A 17,654-nucleotide genomic window follows, 5' to 3' on the forward strand; every position below is an offset into this window, starting at 1 on the left:
CTCCTGAGGTACCTTTCCGCTGCTCCTGGGGCTGGCTGCTAAGCACGGCCATTGGCTTGGCCAGGACCCCACTTTCCGGGTCAGGGGGTCGGTCGCCACAGTGATTGCCCTGCGACTGCCGGTGTAACTCCACGCTGACCTTGGTCTCCACCTTCAGGTGGGGCTCAGTGTCCAACTCCTCACTGTCACTCCCAGCCAGGCTCTCATCGAGCCAGCCAGCTGGGACGTGGTTGGCCAGAGCATCTGCTGTGATAAGGATTGACATTCTGTGACTTACAGCCACACCCCGTAATACCCCAGGTCCTGTAGACTCCGAGTGGCCCTGACCTCATCTCTGGCTTGCAGGACTGGCAAGGCCATACTCAAAAGATAGAGACACTGAGGCCACATCTTGATGTTGTGGAGCCTGGGATAATGTGCACCCAACACTGAGAGCCATATACTGACTGCCCTCTGCCTGCCTTGTCCAGCCCTCCACAATGATAGTCTGTGGAAGCCCCCAAATTTCTGTCACTGCCCAGGAGATGGTGTGGGCAAATTCCTGGGGTTCGTGCTCCTGTCAGAGCTATCCTGTGTGGCTGTTACTCTGCTGGGCAGATCCTAGGAAGGCCAGCCAGAGCTGAGGTGTGACCATAGCCCACTGTTCACAGCCACTCTGGCCTTCTGTGTGTCTCCGCTGCTTACCTTTTGGGGTGCTGTGGGTGGGGCCTCCAGCCGGATTCCATTTGTCTTCAGCCTCTCCGCCATCATCCTCGCTGTCCGATGTGTGTGAAGAGGCGTAGGAACTACTGTGCTCGTCCAGGGACAGCTCACTGTCAGAGTCAGAGTCAGGGCCTGCAGGGGAGAGTCGGGAGGGAGCTCAGGCCCTGACTCCAACTCTGAGCATGGGGCCACCGGTGCTTTTCCAGGGTATACACAGTCCAGTATCTCAGAGGACAGAGGGTCAAGAAAGAGGTCAAGAATGGGGAAGAGGGTGGAAAAGGACAGGGGCTCTGGTGCCTGCAGGGGGAACCATACCATGAGCTTTCTTGGAGTTCCTGGGGATGAAGGATGCATCTGGTTCTCCATGGTTACCACGTGCTGGGCCAGAGGACACACTGAGTTTCTGGACCCCTTCATCCCTAAATAGGGTAGAGGTAGGCCCAGCACTGTCTCAGAGTGACAGTGATGAGCTGTCCGTGTCACAGAGCATCTACTACGAAAGGGGAAGATTCTCTAAGCCCACCCCTTTTGTGCACTATCAACAGCAGTAACTGATGAACCACCCTCCTCCAGTAGATGGGGCAGTCCGGGCATCTGAAGCAGCAGGGTTCAAGGCAGGGCATTGCATTGTTGACCACCAAGAAAATAGTGAGTACGGAGGCCTGACCTGGTGGTACTGTCCAGAGAGGCCATGGACTCGCCTAGGGCGGTGCGGAGCATGTCTGGTCCTTCGCTGTAGGTGTTGTTGCAGTTGAGGGAGCGCTAGTGGAGAAGGGAAGGAGGCTGTTGGTGATCAGAAGCCATAGAGGTCTGCACTGTCCCCGTGCAACCCCATGAGAGCACAGGGGAAGGGTGGACAGGGCTGCAAACTGGAGCCTTGCGGCAAAGGGAGAACATTCCCTGGCCCGCACAGAGTGGAAACACCTCCCTCCCTGTGGACACTGCTACTGGTTGTTACAGATAGCTGCCCTGACCCCCATCTTCCAAAGCCCTTGCAAGCTGGGCTGGGGTTGGACAGAGCCACTTCCAGGATGATTCTGCCCCGTGATGTGTGCTGAGATACAAAGCCACGGAGCGTAGTGTGTGTTTGGTCCTCCCAGCTCCCAGGCCTGGACTGGAGGGGTCCCCAGCACCTCCTACCGTTAGCAGAGTGGCCCTCGTGGTGGCCGAGTCATCCAGCTGCAGCTTCTTCCCGGCCAGCACCGCCCTTAGGTGCTTCCGCACCTCCCTGTGGGCCACGCAGTGGAATAGGAGGACAAAGATGCCCTGGAGGGAGATGGGCTTTCAGGTCAGTGTGACTCTCAGGGTCCTCATGCTGCTTGCTCCACCAGGCTCCTGGCTGCCCACCCAGGAAAGCCCAGCTCAGAGCAGTCTGGCAGCACTTGGTGTGAAACAAAGGGTACTCCTGTTCCCTGAGAACACCAACGGGCTTTGGGCCACCCTGCAGTGGCGGAGCAGGGACCAAGCTTTGTCCTGCCTAAGCCAGTGACAAAGTCCTGATAGACAAGTCCCGAGGCAGGGCTGGGGTGGGTGGAGAACATAGGCTTTCCCCTCTGAGTGTGTAAGTACTGAGGCTTTCCTACGCACCACCACCTCACTGTGGCTGCCTGGACAGAAGTCACAGGCGACTCTGCTGGCACCTACCTGCAAGCAGCTGAAGGCAGCAAAGAGGTAGTGAAAGCTCATTGTGTCACTGTTGACAGCCAGCAGTCCCAGCAGCCAGGTGGCGGTGACCAGCAGCAGCAGGAGGAAGGCAGTCCTCAGCATGGAGCTGTGGGGAAGGACCGTACAAATCATTGTCATGTGTGTGTCTGCCTGGCTCCCTGCTCACAAACCCATCCCAAGCCTAGCTTCTGCCAGAGACCAGGCAGGCAGGCAGGCAGGGGTTATGTTGGTAGAAATGTAGTCGTAAGAAGACAAATTCAGCTGGGCAGTGGTGGCACACGCCTTTAATCCCAGCACTTGGGAGGCAGAGGTAGGTGGATTTCTGAGTTCGAGGCCAGCCTGGTCTACAGAGTGAGTTCCAGGACAGCCAGGGCTACACAGAAAAACCCTGTCTTGAATCCTCCCCCGACCCCCAAACAAAAAGAAAAAGAAAAGAAAAAAAAAAAGACAAATTCAATTAAAACAAAAAGAAGCCTGAGCCTCCAGCACCACGAGCCACTGCTTGCAATACTCGTTATTGTAACTCCGCTATGCCGGGCCACGCTAGCTTCCATGAAACCTGAAAATGCAGAGCTGAGTGGCTAGAGCCAGAGGGAGGCAGACAGAGCCTCGACTACCATGTGACTCAGCCAAGTACCTCCCCCACCCTGCCTCAGTCACCCCGCTGTTAGTCAGAGCAGATGACAAAGGCACATCCCCGCCACAGGATTGTGGAAGAGCTTGGTGGCCCTGTGACATAGGGTCAGAGTGGACTCGGGCAGGAAGCTGCAGCCTCTGTACCTGGACTCTACTTCCTCCTAGCCTCTGTACTTTTGCGGGGCTGGCACCCTCCAGTGTCCCTCGGGGTACACCCTTCTCACCTTGTGTCTTGGATACCATGCTCATTCTATGAGGTATGACGGGTCCCCTCCCCATCTACTAAACCTCCGCAAGCTCCGTCCGTGGCTACACCCAGGGGTTTCCTATATTTCTAATAGCCCCAGTACCACCACCATTCTCAGCCCAGCTACCCGACACTAAACGTGTGTGATTCTGAATTCGGGACCCTTTCCTACCCATGCTCCCCTTCTTCCTCCAGTTCCTATGGCGCAGACTATCTCAGGGCCTGAACCCACTGCCAGCCCCTCCCTGCTTGATAGTCATTCCCACATCTCCCACATCCATACCACCTGTAACCCTGGAGGTCCGGTGCGTGCCTTAAACCCCCAGGCTGACTCCATGGTGGGTATGTGGCTAACAGCCCAGCCAGCTGGGGGATGGGCACTGCCATGGAACCCTGCCAAACATGGACTCTCTATCTTTGGGGTGGGGGTGTCTCAGAGCCCAGCTGAAGGACTTGGTGGCTTGGCTTAGTGCTACATCCCACCCGCTCAGCCCCGACTTACACAACCCCCTTTCTTTCATAATAATGGTGCTTTCTTTGGCAGGAAACCTTTGCAGACAGGACAAAGATGACCGTGTTGATCTAGGAAAGAAGAATAGCAGCTTCAGGTAGTGGATTTTTCTCCTGTCTCCAGGATAATTCTCCCCAGCCAAACATGCGTATCTTCATCCAGCATCAGGGGTGGGGCTGGGGGACAAGAGGCTTTGGCCCCAGATGAGTTAAGCCAGGCCATGCTTGCCAACCTAGCCACCCCGAGGAACTGTTGAGCCTGGAGCTCCTGGGCCCCTGTGTCCTGAGTGGCATGTCTGGGGACTCGACACTCACGATTATAACTGTTCCGACAGGCCCAGCAAAGCTCCAGATCAGGGTATCCTGAAGGGACAGCCAGCAGAAGTCAGGGTTTCCGTAGCCCTGGGGGTCCAAGCCAACGGCCAGTCCTGTGCATATCAGAGAAATAGAAGAACGAAGGTCACAGACCTGGGTGCTCCCCACCTTCCCCGGGAGGAGAGCTGAGGCCAGACAGGCAGGTCCACCCAGAGACCCCAAAATACGCTCACCAAAGATCCAAGAAGCCAGAGAGCAATCTATCCAGACTCCTTAAACCAAGTAAGGGGCTGGCTACTTCCTGTGACCCAGCCACTGCCTATAGCTAATAACTTCATCTGTCTGAGGACCCTTGAACATAATCTTGATTTTTTTTTTTTTTTTAGAGATGTGTTTTTAAAAATAAATTAACTTTGAAGAGTAAGACCTCTGAACTGTCTAGATATAGATAGCAAAGCCCTCAGGAAGCAATGGCATTCCCCAGTCAGAAGTCAACAGAGGTGCAGGGGAGGAATCTATAGTAAGGAACAAATAATAATTTTCTAGGTATTTTCACGATGACACCAGACCTTGAAAGAGATAACACCCCTATCAAGCAACAAGAGGCAACTGCCACCCTCCCCCTACTACCCAGCCTCCATGTCTCCGAGAGTAGGAACATCACTCAGGGTTCCTTGGAGTAAGGATGACTTACATCAGAACCCTAGGGCCTTGGGAGACTTTGTCCAGAACCCTGGAAGGCCCACCAGGGGCATGCCACGAAGGGAGTTCATGGCAGGAAGGGGGTTCATGCCCTCCTACTGAAAATAGAAGTGTGAATCTTCCTCAACAGGAGGCAGATGTTGGTTTTTTTATAGTTATTGAAAAGTGTTGGCCAGGCATGATGGCAAATGCCTTCAATCCCAGCACTCAGGAGGTAGAGGCAGGCAGATCTCTGAGGTTAGAGCCAGCCTGTTCTACAGAGCAAGTTCCATGACAGCCAGGACTACAGAGAGAAACCCTGTCTTCAGAAGAAGAGGAGGAGGAGGAGGAAAAGGAAGAGGAAGATGATGAGGAGGAAGAGGGCAAAGCATGCTGGGAAAGTCTGCACACACAGCAGTCCTCCCTAGGATGGCATCCAGTTGGCGTATTGATTTATCACACAGCATGTCCTCCCATCCACCTGTGCTCTCACTGGCTCACCCACCTATTGATCTACTCATTTCCCTCCTCCTGTGATGGGAGGAGAACCTCTTCCAACTGGCACTGCACAAAGAACTCCAAGCCTGACCAGAGAGACCTATGCTCCCACTGGCCGGGAGTAGCCCCACTTCTACACACAGCTAAATGTAGAGGGCCAGGAAAAAGACAGACGGCTCAGGGGAAATCTGCATTTTAACACAGGCCCCTGGCAGAGCTGCGTCCTTACCTGTGACAATGGCAGGGATGCCCCAGCCCACCACGTGGTAGAACCGCATGGGCCCGGTGTCGATGTTGCGCACTTCTGTCAGCATGCGGTAGACGTGCAAGTTCTCCACCAGGGTCCAGGCGAAGGTGCCCATGGAGACATAGTGCAGGAGGATGGCGACCACTGTGCAGAGAAACTGGGTGGAGAGGAGCAGGCTCAGCATGAGCCCGAGGCCCTGGGACTCCAGAAGGGGCAGGTTGGCAAGCACCCTGTAAAACTGCCACAGGGGATCCAAGCCTGGGGGGGAGGGTGTGACCCCTCCTCAAGCAGAGGCCAAATCGTAATAGGACTGAAGAGCGACCAAATCAGGCTGTTCTGCAATGGCAGGGTCTCTAGTGCCCCCAAAGGGCAGCGAAGCTCCACTCCTCTGTATAATTCAGCAGGAGTGGCTGAACATAACCTGGTGTCACCACCACAAGAGATGGGCAATGCACCAGTCTTTTTGAGAATCTGAGGATAATGTATTTTTGTGAGCTTGTTCTAATTTTTAAATATTTGATTTTTTTTTAAAGATGTATTTATTTATTATATGTAAGTACACTGTAGCTGTCTTCAGACACTCCAGAAGAGGGCGTCAGATCTTGTACGGATGGTTAATGAGCCACCAGGTGGTTGCTGGGATTTGAACTCAGGACCTTTGGAAGAGCAGTCAGATGCTCTTACCTGCTGAGCCATCTCACCAGCCCCTAAATATTTGATTTTTAAGATTTATTTATTATATCTAAGTACAGTGTAGCTGTCTTCAGATAACACCAGAAGAGGGCGTCAGATCACATTATGGATGGTTGTGAGCCACCATTTGGTTACTGGGATTTGAACTCGGGACCTTTGCAAGAACAGTCAGTGCTCTTACCTGCTGAACCATCTCTCCAGCCCCAGTTTGTTTTTGTTTTTTTGTTTGTTTGTTTGTTTTAAATGTATGAGTGTTCTGCTGCATGTACACCAGCAGGCCAGAAGAGGGCATCAGATCCTCTTATAGAGGGTCATGAGCCACCATGTGGTTGCTGGGAGTTGAACTCAGGACCTCTGGAAGAGCAGCCAGTGCTCTTAACTGATGAGCCATCTCACCAGGCCCTACTTGGGGTTTTTATTTTAAAAAACACTATGGAGTGGCATCTGCCCAGGCTGAAAGTTCCCAGGCCGAGACCTCAGCCTATGTTCTCAGAAATGCCAGCCAGTCGGTGCAGCCGGGGTTCTAGGGAGCATTTCTTCCAGGGGCCTCTCTGTCCAGTAGAAACAATGTCTTGATGTTTTCTGCGGATCCAAGACCACAGGAGGAGGAGACTCTTCTACCTGTCTACCCTTAACCAGACAGTGCTATGTGTCGGGCCAAAGGCCATGTGCTACAAATGAGAACGCAGCACGTGGGCTGAAGGACGGTACATATCTCCTTGAGGAATGAGTCAGCAAGGAAGCCAGCTCTGCCTGCTGGGGCATAGAAGACCCAGCAGTGTCAAGAACAAGATCATAGGAGAAAGGACAAGGGACACTGAGCTCCCAGAGTTTAGCCTAGGGAGGCATTAGTATAAACCCAGCCTGCGATGTTCGACAATGGGACTTGAAGATGTAGCCCAAGGGCAGCTGCTCATGGGCCTTTTGGGAGATGAGGCCTAGACAGAGCTTCCAGGATAGCCCATGACGGTGGGTGTCCCAACAGGAAGTTAAGCCAGGCAGGGTAGAAAATGAGAGGGGACAGGGAGGAAGGGGAAAACCTGGCCCTATTCACCCTGGCCACCTGGAAAAGCTCAGGCCATACCCAACAGCTCACCCATACCCCAACCACAGCCGCAACTGACCCCACCCACAACTAGGCAAAAATCACCTCCCGATTCCACCCTGGCCTCAAGCACCATCTAACCCCACAGCTGGCCACATCCTCACCAAAGCCCACCCTTGACTGGTACACTCATGCATGGGGCCCACAGTGGCAGCTGTAGTCCTATGCTCTGCCCTTGACCCTAACCCTGTATCTTTCCCAAGGAAAGCACCACCCCTACCCCCACCCCACTCCCACAGATCCATACAGATAAGAGGAAAGCCACAAACTCAACCTCATCCTAGATGTGCCTATGTTCAAATACCAGGTCACCGCACTCTGAGGAAAGGCAACAGAGCACAGGCCGGAGGGTACCCTGACAGAACCACCTCGTGCCAGGTCAGCCTCCAAGGGCCGCACGCTCTCCAGAGATGACACCCAGTGCAAGGGACTTGTGTGAACACAGACACTTGTCACCTACACTGCAAAGCTGAAGACAGAAACAGGGCTACGGCTGGGGCATGCTCTCTGCTGGCATCAGAATGCCAGCTGTGAGGGGGCAAGCCTGAGCTGGATTTACCCCACCCCATATGCCATTTCCGCAGTGGAAAGTGGGGCTGGCTCAGCTGGAAGAGGAGGGGGGTGGGAAGGCTGGCTGGCTGTTGCTTTAAATGATGAACAAATAAACCCTCAAACAAAACAAAAAACGCCATTTGAAAAAGGGCAGGAAATTGACAATAGGATCTGGCGGGGTTGTGTGGACACATACTCGCTTTTCCAGAACAGAACAAACACACGCTAAATCATTTCAGCCTGTCAGGCTTCTGGGAGATAAACGGCCTCACCCAGAGATACGAATGTGAGTTTAGATAAAACTCGGAAAACCCGGGCACCGTGCCAAGCCCCTGCCACCACACACTGTCCTCCTGGGGTGCATTTGCCTGCTCTGTGCTCCTTGATGCCCAGAAAGCTCTCATGCCAGCAGGGGCTGAGTCAGAAGTGAGCCTTGGCTTAGCTGTAGGGAGTGGCCCGAAGCTGTTGACTGTAACTTTTTTCTATCCAGACCTTGAAAAGGCACACCTACAGGATCCCAAAATGAGTCTCAGCTTACTGAGCCTTCGAACGGGCCTCCCGTGTCCACGCCTGAGAGAAAGGTCCTATATCCATGCCCACTCTGAGAGGAATAATATCTGGCCTTAGGAGGTGGCAAGGAGGTTTGGTCCTAGTTCATCTGATCCAACCCTGTGCTACTGTGTTCCTACAGGAAAGCCACCAGGTTCGTCAATAGGACTGGGTCTAGGATGGCCCAGGAAGCCATGCCTAGGAGGTAGCGGGGTCTGTTCTTTTTTCCTGAGGGGTCTGGCCACGCAGGAAGGTCTCTGTACTGGCTGGGAAACTCCGGCTCTGCTGCCTTCTTCCCGCTTCTATCCCAGAGCCTGACTTGGAAATCAAGTCTCCGTGCCCGGGTAGCTGTGTCCAGCTGCCACTTACTTGTCCCATTACCAGCAACTGCATCTACCCTCCTCCTCCCCAGAGCTCTTAAAGATCACCCCAGCCCCTCCCTGCTTCCTGCCCTGGTCTCTGTTCTGGTCCTCAACTCCCAGGCCCGTGTTGGAGCGCGGAGCTCTGGCCGGTTGTCATAGCACTTCGGGGCACGATATAACCTACACGCAGAAGATGGTGCTTCGCGGCATGACATGCCCGGTCCCCAGTCTACCTGCTCCTGTGTCCTTCCTGGACGCTCACTGGGTGGCCACAGGTAGTCTCACACAGCCCACTTCCCTGACCCAGCTCCCCAGGTAGAGGGTGGGAGGCATTCTTGAATCATGGTCTTTGGTAGGTTGAACGTACAGTTGCATTTTTTACATCTAAGGCTCTAGATGCAGGGATGGCAAACACCCGGGATAAAAAAGGATCACACCCCGTACTAAGTGTGCATCGTTCCCCCTTCACACCTCTCTAAACAGTACAGCCAGCCCAGCAACCAGTCACACAGTGGTTGGTTCTCATTGCTATGAAGCAACCCAGGATCACAGCGAGATCTGCAGGAGGAAGTGCTGTGTGCGGGCGCTCCCTCATCTGATGTGTCTTCTGGGTTGGTATCCATGGGACCCGAGACAAGTACATAAATGGCAATAACCATCACTGGGAGACCTGGGTGAGGCCGAAGGATCAGCTGACCACGGCAACAGTGCTGTGTAGCATAGGACACTGCCCTAGACCAGTCGCTGCTACACATAGCAATGGTGTCTGGGTCACAGCACGCACAAGTGACCTTTTATCTCTCTAGGCTGTCTGTCACTTCAGACACAGGTGTGAAATAGCACACACACGGAGTGTCCTGTGCAAGTCCAGGTCAGGCAACACACTTAAGAGTTGGAGGGTCACAGCCCTCACCTCTGGTGGTTAAAAGTCTATACGGGGAGCAGGAGAGATGGCTCAGCGGTTAAAGGAACCGACTACTCTTCCAGAGGTCCTGAGTTCAATTCCCAGCAACCACATAGTGGCTCACAACCTTCTGTAATGCCCTCTTCTTCTGTGTCTGAAGAGAGTGACAATGTACACACATACATAAAATAAATATTAAAAAAAAAAAAAAGTCTCCAAGCCAGAGGTCTCCTTGGGGTCTACAGGAAGGTGGCACCAAGGGGCAAGAAAGTTCCCTCCAACTCTCTCCACCTGAGTGGCCCAGCTGGTAACTCCATCTGTCAAGATCGTCCTTCCGTTCACATCTACCCCTCAGCCCCACAGATGAATGGGTGGGCACTGTACGTGAGCTTCTGGCACAGTCCTCACTGGGAGCAGAGCTGACCAGCAGTCACCCTCCCTCTCCAAACCCTCAAGTGGGCTGGACTTTACATATTTTGAAATTCATAACATGAACACATAACTTGTAAATATGGAAAAATGGGGGCGGGGCACAGCTGGTTATAGCTGAGGCCACCCGAAGTCACAACCCTATTGTGTCCCACGATTTTGCTGCCATCAGGGACCTTGCCACCATTAGCAGCACCGTGGACCCGTGCTGCCTCCTGAGACATCATCTCTGGACACCAGTGCATTCCAGAGTCCCTGTCACCAGGAGGACAAACGCCACAGTCACCACTGGACTGTGAGAGCTGCCTGGCCCCGCCCAGGAGAGCTCAGTCATAGCCAGCTCGTCATTCACTCACAGCAGGGTTTAATATGCTCTTCCAGAGACGCCCTCACCCGTCCACTCCTGCGCCCCACACGCTCAGGGGCCGTGGCCAGTGCGCAGGAGGCTGCTGAGCTATCTGAATTATTCACAGGATTTTACCTATAGGTTGTTTTAGAGTTCCCTGTGGAACCCAACATGCCAATCATGTCATCTGATAGAGTATTGATTCTTTCTCCCCGTGTCCCTGTTGAGGCCCCCCCCAATACTGTAGTGAACGAAAGACCACAGATAAGACAGGTTCCTACTGTTAGGAAACACAGTTAAGACTGTTCCCAAGCCGGGCGTGGTGGCACACGCCTCTAATCCCAGCACCCAGGAGGCGGAGGCAGACGGATTTCTGAGTTCGAGGCCAGCCTGGTCTACAGAGTGAGTTCCCGGACAGCCAGGGCTACACAGAGAAACCCTGTCTCAAAAAACCAAAAAGAAAAAAACAAAAACAACCCCCCCAAAAGACTGTTCCCTCCATTACTGTGCTAGTGTGTGTGTGTGTGTGTGCATGCAGAGTGTGTGTGTGTACGTGTGTGTGTGCATGCAGTGTTGTGTGTGTGCATGCAGTGTGTGTGCACGCAGTGTGTGTGTGCGTGTGCAGTGTGTGTGCAGTGTGTGTGCGTGTGCAGGGTGTGTGTGCAGTGTGTGTGTGCATGCAGTGTGTGTGCATGCAGTGTGTGTGTGCATGCATGCAGTGTGTGTGTATGCAGTGTGTGTGCATGCATGCAGTGTGTGTGTGTGCATGCAGTGTGTGTGCATGCAGTGTGTGTGCATGCAGTGTGTGTGTGTGCACGCAGTGTGTGTGTGCACGCAGTGTGTGTGTGTGCACGCAGTGTGTGTGTGCATACAGTGTGTGTGTGCATGCAGTTTCTTGTCCTAGGTTAAGGAGTTCCCTTTTCTAGTTTGTTTGAAGGGGCTTTTCTCCTGTTTTCTGCATTAAGAAAAATATTTTCTGGGGGGAAGGGAAAAAAAAAAAAGAAAAATATTTTCTGCCGGGCGTGGTGGCGCACGCCTTTAATCCCAGCACTTGGCAGGCAGAGGGAGGCAGATTTCTGAGTTCAAGGCTAGCCTGGTCTACAAAGTGAGTTCCAGGACAGCCACGGCTATACAGAGAAACCCTATCTCGAAAAACAAAAACAAACAAAAATATTTTCTGTTGGGCAGTGGTGACACACACCTTTAATCCCAGCATTGGGAGGCAGAGACAGGTGGATCTCAGAGGTCGAGGCCAGCCTGGTCTACAGAGTGAGTTCCAGGACAGCCAGGGCTACACAGAGAAACCCCGTCTCAAACCCCATCCCTCCCAAATATATATGTGGCTCAGTTGTTAGACATCCTCAAATGAGGGGCTGTAGGCTCAGTCCCCAACATTGCCAACATCAGGTAGTTCAGGCACACAGGCCTGTAATCTTAAAGACTCCAGAGGGAGAAGCCAGAGAATCCAGATTTCAACCTCACACTGGGCCTCAGCTGAGGCAAGGGCCACCAGAGCTACATTAGCCCCTGTCTCAGCCCAGCAAAAGGATACTTGGCTTATTCCTTCTTCTTTAGATGCTGCTAAATCACCTGCACAGCTGTCCTAAGCGAAACCCAGCTGCGCCGTCATCTCCATAGAAATACTGATACATTTGTTCCCAGTGCCTGTCTTCCTTATCTTAGTGGGGAATGCAATTGTTTAGCCTTGGTTCTACCTCCATGCTGCCCAGACTGTTCAAGCTGCTGTCTTGTCTCCTCTCCCAGCTCCAGTGTGTGTTACTTGCATTTCCCCCTACCTTGTTCTCATTAGAGATTTTCCCTTTGAATAACATCTTATGGCTACGTATCTCCTTACCCCTTCCTTTCCACTGGCTTGATTTCTGCTTTATTCTTCTCTTTCCAGACCTCCTCAAGGTCCAAGAGTTCTTTTGCTAAAGACCCTCAGCTCATTGGATTTCAACCTTTTTCCTTTTTTTTTTTTTTTAAAAAGATTTATTATATGTAAGTACACTGTAGCTGTCTTCAGACACTCCAGAAGAGGGAGTCAGATCTTGTTATGGATGGTTGTGAGCCACCATGTGGTTTCTGGGATTTGAACTCAGGACCTTTGGAAGAGCAGTCAATGCTCTTACCCGCTGAGCCATCTCACCAGCCCTTTTCCTTTTTTTTTTTAAACTTATTTTTAAGTCTATGGGTGTTTTGTCTGCATGCGCCTGTGCCATGTGTGTGCAGTACCCATAGGGGCCAGAAGAGGGCAGCAGATCCTTGAGACTGGAGGCACAGCTGGTTGTGAGCCACCAGTGGGAACAGGAGAGCAGGCGCTCTGGAAGATCAGCTCTAAATCCCTGCGGCAGCTTTCCAGCCCCCACTGTCTTGTTTTCTTCTAGCGTCAGCAATGTGACTTCAACTCTATACTATGTTGTTACTATACCCTGCGGTTATTATTTTTAATTACATTTCCGTATTTTGAGTGTGTATGTGTAAGCATGCATGCCCCGGGAACATGTATGGAAGTCAAAGGATGGCTCGTGGCAGTGCGCTCTATCCTTCCACTGTGTGGATCCTGAACTCAGGTCATCCAGTGGGCAGCAAGAGCCGTCACCCATGGGGCCATCTTGCCTGGTTTGCAAGGTCAGACATCATATTTCCATTAACGTTTTTCCTTCATTAAGATCCCCAAACATTTTCTTGAACTCGTGTCTTCTATAGGCATATTTTGAGTTTGTTCTATGAGGTGCATAGAAGAATATCAGGCGTCCACTGTCTCTGTGTGTGGACCCCTGTGCTATGACATAGCTGCCCCCTGTTCCTGGAGTAACCATTTATCTACAGAGATTCTTGAATTTCTCTGGGAAGCCACTGTCTGACACATCACATGATTCAATTTTTGTGCCTCTTACAAATGTCCCTCTTGTGGGTTATCTTTACTTCAATGACAAGTTCCACCAGTCATCTGTGTCAGAGGCAACCATGTGCCAGGTAGCTGTCACTAGACAGCCCTTGCAGACGCACACCTGGAGCTCGCTGGCCACAGATCCGGCTGTGTAGGCTCAGTTAAGGATGGATTCTCATTTGCTTTTCGCATCCTTCCTCCACAACACTTGGGCTCTATACGCTAACACCTCATGCTTAGGGGGCTCTCTGGTCTGCACACTACCCTACTCTGGTGATCTCTAAGACACGGAGTACATAGCCTCTATGGGCAGCCAGGGACCCCATGAGGTTCTGCGATGCCTCTTGGGCTCATACAGTTCTCCAGGATCCAATGCAACAGCCAACCAGGCTACCCAGCAGCCTGCAACCCTGCACTTAATCAGATCAACTAGAGCTTCCCTGACTTCCCCTCCACCCCTCCCCTTGTTCTCTGCCTGCCCTCTCAGTGAGGTCCATACACCGCCGAAACCACGTCCTAGTTCTATACATTTATTGCTCCTCCTTGAGCAAAGCTCACGGTTTTTGTGGGCGTGGAGAAAACAGAGGGAATGGGGAACCTGTATGCCACTCTCCACTAAAGCTACTGCAGCCCACAAGACTCTGGGATTTAGCTCTTAACTACAGCACCTTGATGGTTAATTCTACTTGTCAACCTGACACAGGCGAGAATCACCTCAGGAGACAGTCTCAGTGAGGGATTGTCAAGATCGGGTAGAGCTGTGAGCATGTCTGTGTGGAGGGGTTATCTTGATTGTTAACAGATGGGAGAAGACCAAGCCCACAGTGGGTGGCATCATTCTCTAGGCAGGGGCCCTGGACTGTATAAGTGTAGAGAAAGATAGCTGAGGATTAGACATTCATGCATTAAATCTCTCTTTGCTCTTGGATGCAAAGTGACTAACAGCAGCCCTGAGTTCCTCACAATGGCCAACTATGACCGGGAATCATGAACCAAATAAACCCTATCTCCCTTAGGCTGCTCTTGGCCAGGGTTTTCACAGCAAGATACAGAACCAGACCAGCACCTATGAAACCACTAATGCCTATGTCAGGAGACTCACTGTGCATGTGGCCTTTGGAGGACCCTATGGGTGCCCTTAGAGGGAGGTCCCACAGGCCATAAAGCCTTGGCCTCTCCAGGGATTTCCCAGACACAATGCCCTTAGGAGACAGGATGGACCATTCCACTGCTCCAGGGGGACTGAGAGCATATCCAGGGGATAGCATGGGGCACACTCGGGGTAGCCCAGGGGATAGCCTGCCCGAAGTGGACTGAGGGGAGTGGTCTCACCGGGTTCTCAGTCTGGTTGATGCCGACCATGAAGATGAGCTGGGAGAAGAACAGAGCTGCGATGAGGTTCCTGTGGATGCTGTGCAGGTTGGAGCGCAGTGTCCGAACGAGCGAGAGAAGAACAAAGGCCACCAGGAGGGCCACCAGGGACAAGGACAGGGCGGCATAAGTGATGATCTTCAGGGGCAGAACCTCCCCGTGCTGCAGGTGGGTTAGTTAAAGAGAATAAGGAGCTGGCGCCAATGAACATTTGAACAGATACTGTGATAGCTGTTAGATATTGAAGACTAGGAAGGGGCCAGGTGACTGGAGATGGTGAGCAAGCCCTGAGGATGGATGAGTGGTGGCCACAGCTACCCAACAAGGGGGATGTACCAATGCAGCCAGCCCATGCGATATATATTTAGCCAGTATGGCACATGCATTTAACCCCTGCACTCAAGAGGCATAGAGTTCAGTGAGTTCAAGGTCAATCTGGTCTGCATAATGGGACCCTTCCTCAGAAACATTTTTTAACCCTTCCACATAGGTCCTGCTCTCAAGAACGACTGAGACAGATGTTCCAAATCCTGCGTGGAGATCAGCCAAAGGGACTCAGTTAATACAAACCCCCGCCCCCACTCAGCCAGTAGTCACAGCAGGTTCCTTACAAGGAGGCCTGGGTAACTTGTGACACAGCACCTCCCTGCTGAGTTAATACAGGGGCTTGTCACCTATCCATGGCTGCATTATCTTACGTGGTCCTCAGACAGGAGCCATGAGAAGAACAGGTGCGGGGTAGGCACGGATAAGGGATGAGCTCCCTCGGTGGCCTGGCTGAAACCAAAACTCTGCTAACCTGAAGCCCTAAGAGTCATTTGGGGGAGCAGAATCCCGCCCGTAGCTGGCACTTCCTTCTTACCCTCAGCTTATAGACTCCTGCGACCAAGGGTACTGAGATTGACCATTCTGAGTCTCTGGGCATATGCTTAGTGTGACTCAGAGTCCTGGGCATTTGGGTACAGGCTATGCAGCACCTCCCAGGAGGCAGTGACATAGAGCCGTGCACCGTGGTTGCTCAGAGCCTACTACTACCCCGGACATCTGTCACACCACAGTGCCCGGCTTACACGCTCAAGCTGCTTGAGGTACCAGAGATCACCACCCTGTCACTGGCTTTCTCTCCTCACACCTTTGTCCTTGGGGCCAGTGTGTGGCCTGAGAGACCTTCATATTCAACTCGGGTACAGAAGTAGCATGATCTAGCATGGCTGGGGGACCCTGTCCTGAGAGAAGGTAACAACTAGAAACTTCTGAGCCTGCCCGGGGTTAGGCTTTACTACTTGGGTTGGTTTTTGTCAAGTGGATACAAACCTAGCCAGATCTGGGAAGAGAACATCTTAATTCAGTAAATGCCCTCTAGGAGAGCCCATGGGGGAGTTTTCTTGATTAATAATTTATGTGTAAGGTCCCAGTCCATGGTGGGTGGTACTACCCCTGGGCTGGTGGTCCTGGGGTCTGTAAGAAAGAAGTCTGAGCAAGCTATGGGGAGCAAGCCAGTAAGCAGCACCCCTCCATGGCTTCTACAAAAACTCCTGCCTCCAGGTTCCTGTCCTGCTTGAGATCCTGTCCTGGCTTCCAATAATGATGGACTATGATGTGGAACTATAAGCCCAAAATAAACCCTTTCCTCTCTAAGCTCTTTCTGCCTATGGTGTTTCATCACAGCAAGAGCATCCCTGGGATAATGTCTAGCACCTTTGTTAACAGCTCCATAGCCTAGGCTCTCTGAACAGTTTTGTTTACATGTTCGTTTATAATACAGGGTCTCACTCTGGCCCTGGCTGACCTTGAACTTGCAGCAGCCCTTCTGCTTAGCCCCCCAGATGCTGGGATTATGGCCGCCACGTCCAGTTCTAACCACCCCTTTAAAAAAAATTACATCTATGTACGTATATTTGCATATGTGCGCATGTCTGAGAATGCATGACACGGCGCATGTGTGGCGGTCAGAGGACAACTCGCAGGAGTTGGCTCTCTCTCCTAGGAGTGGAACTCAAGTCAATAGGCACCTTTACCTACTGAGCCACTTTGCTGGCCCTTAAAGCTCCTTCAAGGTCTTCTCACAGGCCCCTTCAAACAGTTGCTAAAACAGCTTTCAATGGGCACATTTGGTTTGCTCAACATACAAGGAAAATGGGGGCCTTGGGAGGGTGGGTTGGGGTCTAGGCTTCCAGCTGCAACAGGGATTGGTCCCTAGGCTCTCCAGGGGGGTGGGGGTGGGGGTGAAATGCCCACCTCACGTCTGGAAATGTCCATGAGCACCGCGCAGCTGGCCGAGTGGCTACACTGGCAAGTGACGTGGGTCCGGTTCCTCGACAGCAGTTCACAGCCCTTGGCTGACCACCCTCCGGTCCCACCGATGCTGTGGGGAAGGGGAAGAAGGGGGTGAGCCTGGTCCCTTCACTGAGATGGTCTGGAAGCTGCTTTCACCCAAGCCCCCGTGACTCTGAGGCTGCGGTGACATCACTGGATCTGGTTGTGAAGGAATGGTCAAGTGCAAAGAACAGCCACCCATGGGGGGCCTGGTGTCACAGCCTTGCTGTCAGCTCCCAGCCCAAACCCTTCACCACCTTCACCACACTGAAGTTGAGGGCCATGGTCACTGTCCCCAAGGACACAGCACTCACAGCCACTTGGCAGCAGGTTAAAAGCTTTCCTGTTCCTTTCAGAGCTGGTGCAGGCTCTCAGGAGCGCCAGCTCTCAGGAGCGCCAGCTCTCAGGAGCGCCTCTGAAGTTCAAAGGTTAGGTGCCAGAGACAGAAAACTCCCAACAAGGGCAGGCCCTGTGGCCAGAGGCAGCAGCCAAGGCTGAGACTGCCACTTTGTTCACCAGCCATTCAAGGAGCCACAATGGCCTCGGCAATAAACATCTCTCCATTGTCCACTTTCAAGTTCACTGTTGCACAATGCTTTATAGGAGCTGCCTGGAAGCCATGGTCCAATTACT

The 17,654-nt window shown here is 52.6% G+C and overlaps 1 protein-coding gene across 6 annotated transcripts in view; it reads right to left on the reverse strand.

Moving 5' to 3' along the window:
- The window catches only part of Celsr1 (cadherin EGF LAG seven-pass G-type receptor 1), a 137,505-nt gene that overhangs the window by 2,914 nt on the left and 116,937 nt on the right, over window positions 1–17,654 (reverse strand). For 4 of the 6 annotated variants that reach the window (XR_003842391.1, XM_021217425.2, XM_029531143.1 and 1 more), the window contains 11 exons: window positions 16,944–17,070; window positions 14,667–14,867; window positions 5,484–5,658; window positions 4,076–4,188; window positions 3,753–3,832; window positions 2,347–2,473; window positions 1,843–1,968; window positions 1,370–1,464; window positions 1,018–1,121; window positions 685–834; window positions 13–246 (listed from right to left, as the gene is read on the reverse strand). Coding sequence is in view for 5 of the 6 variants with exons in the window: in XM_021217425.2 (XP_021073084.1) it covers window positions 13–246; window positions 685–834; window positions 1,018–1,121; window positions 1,370–1,464; window positions 1,843–1,968; window positions 2,347–2,473; window positions 3,753–3,832; window positions 4,076–4,188; window positions 5,484–5,658; window positions 14,667–14,867; window positions 16,944–17,070 (1,532 nt within the window). In the remaining variant the exon portion in view is untranslated. The remainder of the gene's footprint in view (window positions 1–12; window positions 247–684; window positions 835–1,017; window positions 1,122–1,369; window positions 1,465–1,842; window positions 1,969–2,346; window positions 2,474–3,752; window positions 3,833–4,075; window positions 4,189–5,483; window positions 5,659–14,666; window positions 14,868–16,943; window positions 17,071–17,654) is intronic. The other 2 variants (XM_029531144.1, XM_029531142.1) reach the window with 1 other exon arrangement.

Source organism: Mus pahari, chromosome 17 (assembly GCF_900095145.1).
Source record: "Mus pahari chromosome 17, PAHARI_EIJ_v1.1, whole genome shotgun sequence".
In the NCBI taxonomy this organism is placed as follows: Eukaryota; Metazoa; Chordata; class Mammalia; order Rodentia; family Muridae; genus Mus; species Mus pahari.